Source organism: Ambystoma mexicanum, chromosome 2p (genome assembly GCF_040938575.1).
Source record: "Ambystoma mexicanum isolate Mex_15411 chromosome 2p, UKY_AmexF1_1, whole genome shotgun sequence".
NCBI lineage: Eukaryota > Metazoa > Chordata > Amphibia > Caudata > Ambystomatidae > Ambystoma > Ambystoma mexicanum.
The window spans coordinates 1,026,310,721-1,026,323,241 of record NC_090923.1 but is presented as its reverse complement, the minus strand read 5'-3'; the positions used below and the strand labels follow the sequence as shown (position 1 = coordinate 1,026,323,241).

The 12,521-nt window shown below is 45.9% G+C and overlaps 1 protein-coding gene across 5 annotated transcripts in view; it reads left to right on the top strand.

Moving 5' to 3' along the window:
* PACS1 (phosphofurin acidic cluster sorting protein 1) overlaps positions 1-12,521 on the top strand; it is a 2,791,059-nt gene that overhangs the window by 1,832,486 nt on the left and 946,052 nt on the right. For all 5 annotated transcript variants that reach the window (XM_069644890.1, XM_069644889.1, XM_069644887.1 and 2 more), the window contains one exon: positions 1,591-1,745. In XM_069644890.1, coding sequence (XP_069500991.1) covers positions 1,591-1,745 — 155 coding nt within the window. The remainder of the gene's footprint in view (positions 1-1,590; positions 1,746-12,521) is intronic.

Here is a 12,521-nt window from a genome sequence, read left to right as displayed (position 1 = left end):
GTTTCGAGTCCACTCCCAGCCCCTCGACTCCAAGGTACTGGAGAGGGAGGAATGTGTATAGTGGGGCGCCGGGACCCGTTCCCTGATTATAATTAGTTTATAGTCTCAATCCCCCTCTCCCTGCGATCGAGTCTCAGCCGTGTCGTACCTTGTTATCCTGCGACGGTCTTCCCGTCCTGCTTCCTGCTCGTATCGAGTGACTGCTGCGGGCGCCCGACGTTGCCGCGGCCTCCCCGAGCCGCTCTCCAGCCTCCGATGCTTGGTCTGGGGACTCCCGTTCCCAGTACACGTTCTCCTTCCCCTGCTTTGTGCGGCCGCCCGGCGTCCGACTCCCTGGGCGGTCTTCCTGCCTCTCCTCTCGGAGCGTTGTTGGGTCCCGCCTTGTACGGAAAGCGTGCTTACAATTCCTCGGCAGCTGGTGTTACGCGTCGGGGCTCCGGATCCCTGCTGTGGGCGCCGGGGGGGGGGCCCGCCTCCGCGTCCGTGGGTTTCTGCCCCCTGACGCCGGCAGGCAGCTCCGCTTTCTCCGGGACAGTCGTAGTGCGCGCGACGGTGTCCTGTCTCCCCTCGCTGCATCTGGCGCGTATTGCACGATCAGTTCCGGGCTTCCATATGGGGCTCACTGATTTCCAGATTTTTATGCTCTATGGGCGATGTGACGACGGCTGTCTGATGGGCTTATTGTCGCGGCCTGGAGGGGAGAGGACGGAGCAACGCTCAGGCACGTCCTTCCCGCATCGCCGCCATCTTGGAAAACCGTTTGTACTTTTAAAATGTGTATTTCTAATTTTGCAATCAATCACCCACATTTTACATAAACATCAGAATATATTCTTAAGATAGGTGCCATGGAGTGTTAATGGCTGTTCATGTACAAGGGGTTCTACATTCTAAAGCTATGTCTTTGCAATGAAAAGAGCAGTTCTCTAGCCTGGTGCAGGAGATGGGTTCTGAGCAGATTGTGAAAGGAGGAGAGGCACAGAATAATAAAGTACTTGATGCATCATTAAAATAATGCTTAGAACATTTGAGTGTATAATAATCATTCTACCATACTAATAGTTTTAACTTATAAATATGTGAGCAATTTAATTGATTTGTATGTGTTTTAAAAAAGAATTACTTGCAATTATTTATGAACGAAATAGAGATCCTGCTGCAGTATATCCCAGAGCCCCTCTAACCCTCCATCCTCTTGAAGTCTATAAATTGGATAATGACACCTATTTTCATTGTTTTGAAGCAGGAGGAATCTGGCATAAAGCGCTATAGGAAAATGTGATGTACTTATTAGTAATCATGCCAATTGGAAGATAATCATATTTTCATTGTTTATAATGCAGTTTGGGAAAGGGAAAGGGAATTCATCATTCTGGTAGTCTTAACTCTTATGCTGACCATGCTTATTCTATGGACTTCCATTCATTTGCCATGCATAGTAAGTCACGTTCTTGCAGATCGATCTATCTAGTTTACTTTGTAGTTGTGCCAAATCTTGATCATTGTCCATAGCTCTCCCCTATTTTTTAGCCAGCTACTGTAAAAGCATCCCTTTGCTGTCTTCTCATATTATATTGTCTTTTGTTTCAGCTGCAATTGTAACTCCACTGTGCCGCGACCAGTAAAAGTGGTGGCTCTTGGCGGGCAGAGCTATCTCGGTGCCATACTAAGGTTCTTTGTGAAGCAGCTGGCCAGCCGGACTTCAGACTGGCTTACTTACATGAGATTTCTCATTATCCCTTTGGGTATGTCCTCTTGTTTATCCTCTTCCATTTTCAGTGTCTCATTATGCCCTTATCTTTCTGTTCTTTTTCATCCTGCAATGTTTCTTTTAAATACATGCTTCAGGCTTAGTTTAGCACACTGAGGGGCTATGGGCACCAAGCTCGGCCACCATCAGCTAACGGTGTTAAGTAGAAGACTATACAGTAGATTTCCCAGAGCCCCCACCATATGCTCCAGATTACCATGTTTTGTAGACTCCAGGTTCAGTGTTTCATCAACTCCATCTCACAGATAGGTGGAGAAGGGGGGCGAAGGTGCCCTGAGCTTTGCTTTGTGTGTTCTACATAGACAACTCCCAATCCTGTAAAATGGTCAATTGGTATCCGTTCACCTCCTGTAAATAATGCTGGTACAGGCAAACCTCTTGGGGCTGCAACATTTTATCACTTCTATTTGCCCATCTCCCTGATTAGATCCAGAGACAGGCCGAAGTGTCATGCCCCTTACAAGCAACTTACACCCCCTGGACGCCTTAGCCCACCCTCCAGCCCCATTAAGTCTGGATGCAGAACCAGCTCAGTATATCCAAATAGGAACTGTAGTCTGTTTTCCACAGTAAGTGCAAGGGTTATCTGTTAACCAAGAAGCACCTAAACTACCCACGAAGACTCCTAACAAGAAGCAACATATCCTGCACCCTTCCCACCAAGAGCACAACTCACCTGCACACACAGAGATCTGTCTGCAACTTGCACAAGTGCTGCAGTGGCTATCAGCTACAGGTACGGAATAGCACACAGGATCAAATGCTTCCATCAAATGACAAAATGGTGCATGACCATTTATACTCTTGTCGCCATCACAGAAGAGAAATCGCTTTCATCTAGTGTCTAGTAGAACTCATGCACACATCCAGGCTCTCCCTGCTGGAAGGAACACCCTGTCCCTGTCTAAAGATACCTTCTCTCCCTAGGCTGCGAGTGGTGTACCGCCTATCTAACCGGGATAGAGAAGAAGCTTGCCCTATCACATCTTCTTTCATACAGTTGACTTAAACCAAAAAGTTTAAAAAAACTATTTAGTATAGGTTATATAAAACTATTCTGAAGAGACAGAGTGTTAATTGCATCTGTCTCAATCTTAGTGGTTGTCATGTGAGCTGTTCTCACAGCAGGATTTCAGTATATGTTTTAATTACCATTACTAGGAGGCAGTCACTGCCACTGTAAACCTATCAATTGTTAGCAGCAATAAAAATGCTCTCAACGGAGAGCAAAGATCTACTAGGGGCTAATGTAGCTCTCTAGTTAAAATGTCACTATTCCTGGACATGTCCGGATTTCGTTCTATTGGACATTGTCTTCAGCATGAGGTCACTCATGTCCTTTTTGGTCGACCGGTTTCGATGATGCATATTATCGAGATCATCTTCTTCGGGCCCTGTATTTAATCAAGAATAGCTTCCTTCTATAGATCGTCATGATGATCTTTGTAGCACTTCAGCTTCCTAAGGGGAAACAAAAGGCAGAGAATCGGGGGATAAGGATGACCCCTGAAAATATCCATGTGCCACCATATTCCAGGATATCTAAGTGTGCAAATATTTTATGTGCTTCTCTCACATGAGATAGCTCTGTGCTATGGAAAAAATGGATGCCATATATTGGCTCTGTATTCATGCACTTTTTACGTGTGGGAAAAGGGAGGGGAGAACTGTTGTAGGTAGTTAATCCAGTGTCAATGATGAACCCACATGTCCAGGAGATGGAGGAGCATGCAGGGAACGTGCTTATATCGCAGTCTTGACTCAGTGAAACTGAACATGCAATATTTTGTGTGACTTCCACCAAGGTAGACAGTAGCTCCAAAAGTGATGGCTTCAGTCCTTACCAGACAGCCGAGTGGAGCTGGCGGTAGAACAAGTAGGTTGTTATATTCAGGTGGTTTGCCAGAGTATGATCTTACTGGGGGTAGGACGTAATCCTCCTATCTACAGTAATCAGAGACATACAAAATGCAGGAATAACTACTGGGTGTATACACTACACTGTATGCACATTGTGTTTAAGAGTGAAGCTATTCAGCTTACCTTTGGTGAAGATTACAGGGGCTCAAAAATGCGAGGATCCCGCTGCCATGGGCCGCTGTTTACTTTCTATGTCGGGCGGGTGTAGCTAATACTGTGCACGTATCCTTTCAGTGCTGTAGGGAAAACAAATAAAGGGTAGTGGGCCTCTATTTTCTTATGGGAATGCCACAGCGGCTACCGTTGATGCACTAGCGCTATTGTGTGTGGTGCAATCTGCTTGCCTGCAGCGTTGGAGGAGCACACTACTGCTGCGTCCGGCCCGGTGTTCACAGCAAAACATGTGCGTTGGAGCCGGCGGCACGCGTACTGATTACACTGTTGCCCTCGTAGACTAGGCTGCATGTAGCGTTGTGGGACGCTATCTTGAGTGAGGAAACCACATCCTCAATGCTAATGGAGAATCAAATCACTCGCCAACTACTCTTTTTGTAAAAAATTGTGTATCAATGTAACGTGGGATCGCAGCATTGAAAAAATAATAAAATTTAAAAAATATATATATATATTCACTAAAAAAAACTTTAACGGGACGTAATGGTTCGAAGTAAAACCGAAAAACCCTTGAAATTACCCAGTTATGGTAAGCTAAGCAACCATATCTCGCGCCACCATTGAGCACGGCTAACACTAACACCCAGGACATCAAAGATGACATCAGAAATGTCATTGATGACATGACTAATGACATCGCATTTCTGGCTCCCACTTTTTTCCTTCACTGACATATCTTGGCCACATGGTTTTCTTCAGTAACAGTTAGGAATTAAAAATATAAAAGGTACTATATTTTTAGACTTATCCTTCGAGTATGTTCTTACAGTAATTCCCTTAGGGTCCAGTCAAATCATGTGATACATATGCATAGGATAAGTAGCACCTTTGAAACAGAGCAATCATTTCTCTGCATAAAGATAATCAGTTAGGTTATGAACACTTACTGCTACTACCGCTGTATTTTTTCTTGCTTCAATTTTCGTTTATATACTCATATTTGTATGTGATGTTGTCTCTTTGTGATTTGTCTATAATAATGCCATTATGTAGTAAGTGGTTTTCATTACCTACTTATCACATGTTTCACAGTACCCAAAACTCTAATAAGAAAAGTGTTATCATTTCACTGTTCAACATGACAAGCTTATGAATATTGCACCTCCATCATGTATGCTGCACACAATGCCTATGTTTCTACATGAGTACCTTAGTGTACTGCATAGAAAGTCATAACAGAATGCTACGTATATCAACGCTTTGCTTAATGCACTAATTAGCACTTGATATTTATTCCAATGATCCTTGACACTTTTTGGTCAATATTATAATAAGAATACCTTCTACAGAGTTTTCATTCAAAGTAAATGTACACGTGATGTCATCAGTGATGTCATCAATGACATTTCTGATGTAATCTTTGACGTCCTGGGTGTTAGTGTTAGCAGTGCACAGTGGTGGCACGAGTTATGGTTGCTTAGCTTACCATAACTGGCGAATTTCAAGGGTTTTTCGGTTTTACTTCGAACCATAACGTCCCGTTAACAACGTTTTTTTAGTGAATTTCATAGGTTTTTAGTAGCGCAACTTGACCATAAAATCCCTTTAACAAAGCTTTTTTGCTAAAGTTGATCAGTTTGTAGTACTAGCACGTAACCATAATGTAAAGTAACATCTGACTTCATTGCACACCTTGCGCAGAATGCCACATCACCATATGCTGGCGCACAGCACGGTGACGTGTCTGAGAATCTGTACACACTTAACAATAAGATGTATGCCTCGTGGACAGTGTGGAAATACATTTTCTACTGATGTAGGCACTTCCACCTTCAACATTTCCCTTGCACAGCTCGAACACTTAATCGTAGTGAGCCTTTAGCAATGTAGTACACTACATACTTTTAGAAAAAGTACTAATTATCTGAAAACGACATGAGCTAAGGCCACCCCTCCTCCCCAAGAAACAGCACCACTGCTGTAATGTAATGAAGGAGCATGAGAAACACTGCCCCTACCTTACAAATAACAGACTCACAACATTTTCCCCCGTCCACCGATATCCCCCCCACCCCCCACCATATTACTGTTTGGTGCCTCTTTGCTCATTTCCGTCCGCAACTTTCCTTCTTAGCTGTCCTTCCCAAAAAAAAGCCATCCGTAAACAAAGTAAATGTTCCTTACCTTTCACAGTTTAAAAATATTTAAAAATCGCATACACTCCATCTACTTTATATTTCTCAGTAAAGGACATAGACGCAATAACATTTGCCATTAACAATCTAGATTTGCAATGCAGTAATGTGTGCTACTGAAACAGGATTTGTCATTCTAACACGGGACGCCTGTGGCATCCGGATTAGAAAACAAAATCCTTTTCCGAGATGACCACAGTAGAGAGGGAAGGCGGTTGTTCCATACATGGCCCCTCTTCGCTTTCCATGGCAGCCTGCAAAAAGCAAAATGGAAACGCTGTTAACAAATTACCACCAGCACTTTTTTCCTCCCTTTCAAATGTATCGTAATGTCGAACAACTTTACAACAAAGCCAGTCCCAGGTGGACATGGCCACTGTAATCCTAGCTTTTCTCTCTTCTGTTCATGGTCAGTAGCCACATTGTGCGTATCATGACCTTATACCATGACCCTGACATTCTGCCCACTTCCCATGGCTGCAGCCTACCCCTCAGTCAATAAACGTAAACCTCTACGTTTTTTAACTACATTACAACACTTGTGTAATACGAAAACACTCCCACATCTCGTCACATAACCAACCCAAATGATATTGTACACTTTTTTTTGGATGATGTTCCTCTCCAGCGTAGCCAAATGGGCCCATAAGCACCTACGTGCCGTGACGCAGAACCTGCAAATGAACACACAGCGACGTACAACGTAGCATGTTACATTTTGAAATAATAAACAGTTTTTTAAAGGAAAACATTAACAATTTTAGAATTTGTAAAGTACTTTAATTTCACAATAAACTGTCCAAGACCATCGGACTTTTCCCATTTTCAATCAAATAGGAACTTTGTTTGTTCGGTCGTCATCGAGAATGTTAATCGTGAGGCACACGTTGATCTTTTCGCATACACAAAGTATTCGCTTTCGATAAAGCAACTGCTTCGGTCGCACAGTGATTTCCAAGACGTCGGCATGAACTTTGACCTACACCACCATAAAGATGTTATGTTACTCCTAATGGCCACTCCAGCGTATGGACAAATGGGGCCGGGCCGGTCCTCCCACAATACAGTGACTGTTAGGCAGCCGGTCATGAGTACATGCATCTCGCGTGCAAATAATCCATCACTTGGCATCTGGAATCCATGGCAATCACAGTACGACAGAATGTAGCTGTTCTGAAAACGTAACAGAAAATACGTATCAATACCCTAACTTTGCCAAACAATTTAAAAAAAGACAAAAAGAACGTGGAAACTTATACACAAATCGATGTGGTCATACATGACATTTTAAAGAAATAATAGTGTTGAACGTGGGTGAACCTAATGATAGCCTACAAACGGCGAGAATCTGCACTCTCCATAAGTTTAAAAAAAAATGACAACTACACAAAAAGATAGTACCTCGGTTAAAATTCCAAAATTATTGTTCTGGTAATAAAAAATTAAAACTTGTTCCGGTGTAGAGTCTTCAAAAGTAAACTTAAACGATATTTACCGTGTCCATTGTCTTCGTTAAACCCAGACAGTGATGTACTTGCAGCAAAGAATCTTCTTCTACTGATATTACTTGTGTCTTACAAACGTTTTGTATACATAACCTTATCAAATGGTATTTTTTCGAAACTTGCACTCCCTGCATTCTTACCGAATTTTCCCTTTCACTCAAGGTCAAAAAACAATGGACCCTTATGGGTTCAGTCGGATACATGGGCCTACTGAGCTCGCAACCAAAAAAGCAAACCAAGTAACCTTCACTCAGAATGAAAATACATTCTGACTTTGCAACAACATATCTGAATGCATTCATGAGAACTGCTACTCCCATACACTTGCAGAACCGCTGTTTCCATCAAACAGTGTAGGTGTCTGCCTCGGTTAACAAGTGCAATGCTGTGTTGTTTTATATGTGTTACCGGCGATGTCCGCGTACACCAAAACACGAATGGCGGGCACAGCGACAGAATCTGACGCACTTCACGCCGTTCAAAATACAATCGGTGAACGCGCCACATGTCCGCGAACATGACTCTACGGATTAGCCAATCGGTATCTTGTCCGCGGAGCGAACAGGGAAGTGTTTCCGCGGAGCGGACATAGATATCACTAATTTTTTCAGACTTACTTTTTGGTCGTTTTAAAGAAAACTACTGGACGGATTGGCACCAAATTTACGTTTGGGCTGTAGACATGTGCAAAGTTTTTCCACCATTCAGTCTATGGGAAAAAGATTTTTTGGGACCCCTCCTATAACTCCCCCCCCCCCCCCCCGGACCAAACATCACCAAAATTTGCAAGAAAATTCACAGTGGCCTATACTGTTTGGTGTGGATTCGTGCAGGGGGCGCAGAGTTATAAGGCGCCCAAAAAGTGCTCTTCCTATGGAAACAGCAACTTAACCATAACTACACAGCCACTTCAGTGGCCGTGTAATATATATATTTATATTTATGAGGCTTGTGGAATCTGCTTAGATCACATGCTGTGCATAGGCCGACATCTAGTGGAAGCTGCGGAGTATTAGTTTGTTTTTCGAAACTCGAAAATGGGCGTCGACACAGAGCGTGCCAGTAATACTATCCCTAGTGTGACGTCCACTGTACTCGTGATCCCTCACGCGTGTAGGACCCTCAGATTGTTTTTTTCTGCCATACTTGACGGAAGCATTCCATTGAGTTTCCTGGCTTTCAGCCATATTTTGCTAAATATCATAAAATTTCCCCGTTTCTTCCACTCTCCCGTCGAGTCATCGAAGTTCGAGTTTCGACACTGGCCTGGAGAAGAAACGACCGTCGAGAGCTGCACGACGGACTTTGGGCCTCGGAAGGCCTCTGGCCTCGGCCCGGGCCTTGGAAGGCCTATGCCCTCGGCCCTGTAAGTAGGGAGAGTGGGGGTGGAAACATACTCTACACTCATATATATTTTCCTACACACACTAGCCTGCTGCCACAGGGTGCGTATGGAGGGTACCCCTTTCAAATTCTGCCCCAAGTGCAACCGCAAGTATCCTTGGGTTGACAAACACGCCACCTGTAAACTCTGCTTGCCGAGGGACCACCCCGAGGCGAACTGTAGAGCGTGTAGCCCGTTCAACGCTAAGACACTAAAGGACCGCTCGACCAAACCTCGGGCCCACCATGCCAGGCAACGCGAGGCCATGGAAGCGAAGGGCACCTTCAGTGACGGCAGCGACGCCGTACTTTCGGACGGCGAGGGCAACGCGCTTGGGCGTCTTTTGACGCCTCAAGTCCCCGACCTCAGAAGACTGTCCGGCAGAGAAGTTATGGGGAACACACCCGGCGACACAAGCGTTACCCACACCGTTTCCAAAAAACACTCGAAGTCCAACCGAGACTCGACACGCGTGTCGAGTTCTCGGAAAGAGGCACACAAAGAGTGGTCCACCGAATCAGTGTCCTCTGGGCGTTCTCGGTCAAGATCGCCTCACGACACCAGGCAACCATCCACAGTTGCCAAAAGTGCCTCACTCACCAAAGTCATGGAGGTACGCTCGTCGGAAGACAAAGCCGACCGCCAGCCCCAGGCCGCTCACCAGGAGTCGGCTACAGCAGACCGTTCGGCGGCTGCTTCCGAATCCCGACGTCCTCACTCTAAGGAAAGGGACACTACCCCCAAATCTCGACGCCAGCCGTCAAAAAGCATTGAGAGGGTGAAAACACCAGGGAAACACTCTGCCACTCATGGGGAAGGGGGGAAACAGCATAAGAAACCATCTCACCCTTCTTCTGCACCACAGTTACATAAAGACAGCTCTAAGTCTTCTGATAAGCATCTAGCCAAGACCTCTGCACAGGCCCATAGGTCCAGTCAAGTCATAGAAGGGAACCCTCTCAAGAAAGGGTCATTCCCAGTTCCAAGAAATGGACCAGTGAGGGTATATACAGGGTTATGACTAGAATGTCCTCCCTAGCAGACTTCTACTCCAAGAACCCAGAACACTTCCTCACCTATACCCCTGACGGTGCTACTCCCTCAGGATCTAGGGACCCGCAGCCCCTGGTAAGAAACCTCGGTTTGCGACCCCAACGCAAGGTCTGTCTTCAGACACTTTTTACATCCAACTTTACACCCAGTATAGTGAGGATACACTACAAGATGAGGATCCAGACTTGTTAACGCTGGACGACCAAACTGGGGTGGACTATTATGGGGATGAAGAGGACCAAGGGGAGGAGGAAGATGACCCAGAAGTCTACAGAATAGACTCCCCTGTAGGCAAAGAACCTCAAGTTACCGACTCTCCAGTCGACAACCAGCCCCTCCTAAATGAGGTCTTAACTAAAGCGGCAGAACACTTCCGCATAGACACTCAGGGAGCACAGGAGGAGAGGGACTTTGCTGAGGAACTAGTGGGAGAAAAGAAACCCATTGCCCAAGCCATTCCAATTCTCAAGTCCATCCAACGGAGAATTGATCCTTCCCTTCTCAATCCTAACCTCACAAGGGCAGTAAACCGCAGAATCGAGAAATTGTTCAGGGCAGCCCAATCAGACCTGCTTTACATAAGGGATCAACTGAAGCCTGTCTCCCTGGTAGTTACTAAAACCTGAAGAGGGCGGGAACACCTCTATCATCATCTGAGGCTCCCCCCGACAAGGAGAGCAAGAAAATCTACGGGTTGGGAAGGAAGGTAGCCTCCACTTCCACTTACCAGGCAAGGATTGCCAACTCCACCACTCTGCTGGCTAGTTACAACTGCCACCAGTGGGAGCAAGTAGCTGCCCTCATCGACTCCGCACCAGAACCTTTAAAGGGCCAGTTGGCCCAAGTCACGTCGGAGTGGAGAGCCGTGTCCGGTTGTATCCTTAAGGCAACCTTTGATGCCGCAGATAACGCGGGCAGGCTAATAGCAGAGAGCACTGTCATTAAGAGGCATGCTTGGTTAAGACAGTCAGGGTTTAAACCTGAGACAGAAGCATCCTTCATCGACATGCCGGTGGAACCTAATCTACTGTTTGGCAAAGAGGTAGAGGATGCATTAAAGACTGCCAAAGACGAGTATGATACTCTGAAATCCCTGGGACAGTTGACCAACAAGCCCCCTAATTAAAGAGGCAATAGTAATTTTCGTTGCCCATGCGGCCAAAATTTACAAAGAGGCTCCAATTATTCACAGGTACAGGGTACATCATGGGGTAACAACCAGCAGTCTACCCAAAGTTACAGCAGATGAAACAAGAGGGGCTGTGGTAAGGGTAGAGGCAGCCCCAGCAGAGGAGGCACGCCTCCCACAAAAAAGTGACAGCACGCTCAGGTTCCCTTCTCACGCATCCCCAGTAGGGGGATGCATTTCCAACTTCACCCAAGCTTGGGAAGTGATCACATCAGACACATGGGTGGTGTCCACAGTTTCCGCAGGATACTGCATAGAACTGCTCGAGCGTCCCCGAAACCACCCTGCACGTCAAAAGATACATTCCTTGGACCACCAAAAGATCCTCCTCGAGGAGATTGTCAATCTTCTAGCAAAGGACGCGATAGAACTCGTCTCGGGCAACCAGGTAAACAAGGGTATTTATTCAACTTACTTCCTTGTGCCAAAAAAAGATTTGACAATGCGTCCAGTATTAGACTTACGCCCGGCAAATAAGTATGTCAAGCCCCAAAAGTTTTGCATGACTACTCTCCAAGAGGTAATCCCCCTCCTAAAAAAGGGGGATTACATGGCAACATTGGACATGAAAGATGCCTATTTTCATATTTCTATGTTCCCAGCGCACAGAAGATTCTTGCGCTTTAAGGTGGACAGTCAGCACTACCAGTTCAAGGTGCTGCCCTTCGGTATAGCCTCGGCTCCAAGGGTATTCACCAAGGTACTGGTGGTGGCGGCGGCACACATGCGCGGGGAGGCAATCCCGGTGTACCCTTACCTGGACCACTGGCTCATCACGGGGGAGATCCCAGTAATTTGCAGGTCAAACATTCAAAGAACGATCGACCTCTTCGAATTGGGTTTCTCCATAAACGAGAAAAAATCAAGTCTGGTGCCGAGCACCTCCAAACAGTTCTTAGGAGCTGTCCTAGACACTCAAGAAGGGTTGGCCTTTCCATCAGAGGAAAGAATTCGGAATCTACTACTGAAAATTCCTTTTTACCTGCCCGGTCGCCAGATAAGGGTGCGCAAAGCGATGCATTTGCTAGGAATGATGGCGTCATGTATTTAGGTGCTCCGCCACGCGCGCCTGTGCATGCGACCCATGCAAGAATGGTTGGCGAAACAGTGGTCTCAGGCAAATGGTCAGTGGGACGATCTAGCGGTCGTTTCGTCAACACTTGTTCAAAGTTTTCACTGGTGGACAAGAGAGAACCTGTCAAAGGGGAAACCCTTCTACGATCCAGAAGTACAGGCTGTAGTCCCCACAGATTCATCCCTGTCAGGGTGGGGAGCACACCTCCACCACCACACAGCTCAGGGTCTCTGGTCTCACACAGTAGCCAAGAATCATATCAATCTGCTAGAGCTTCTGGCAGTATTCAGAGCGCTTCAGGCTTTCAAACCCCAC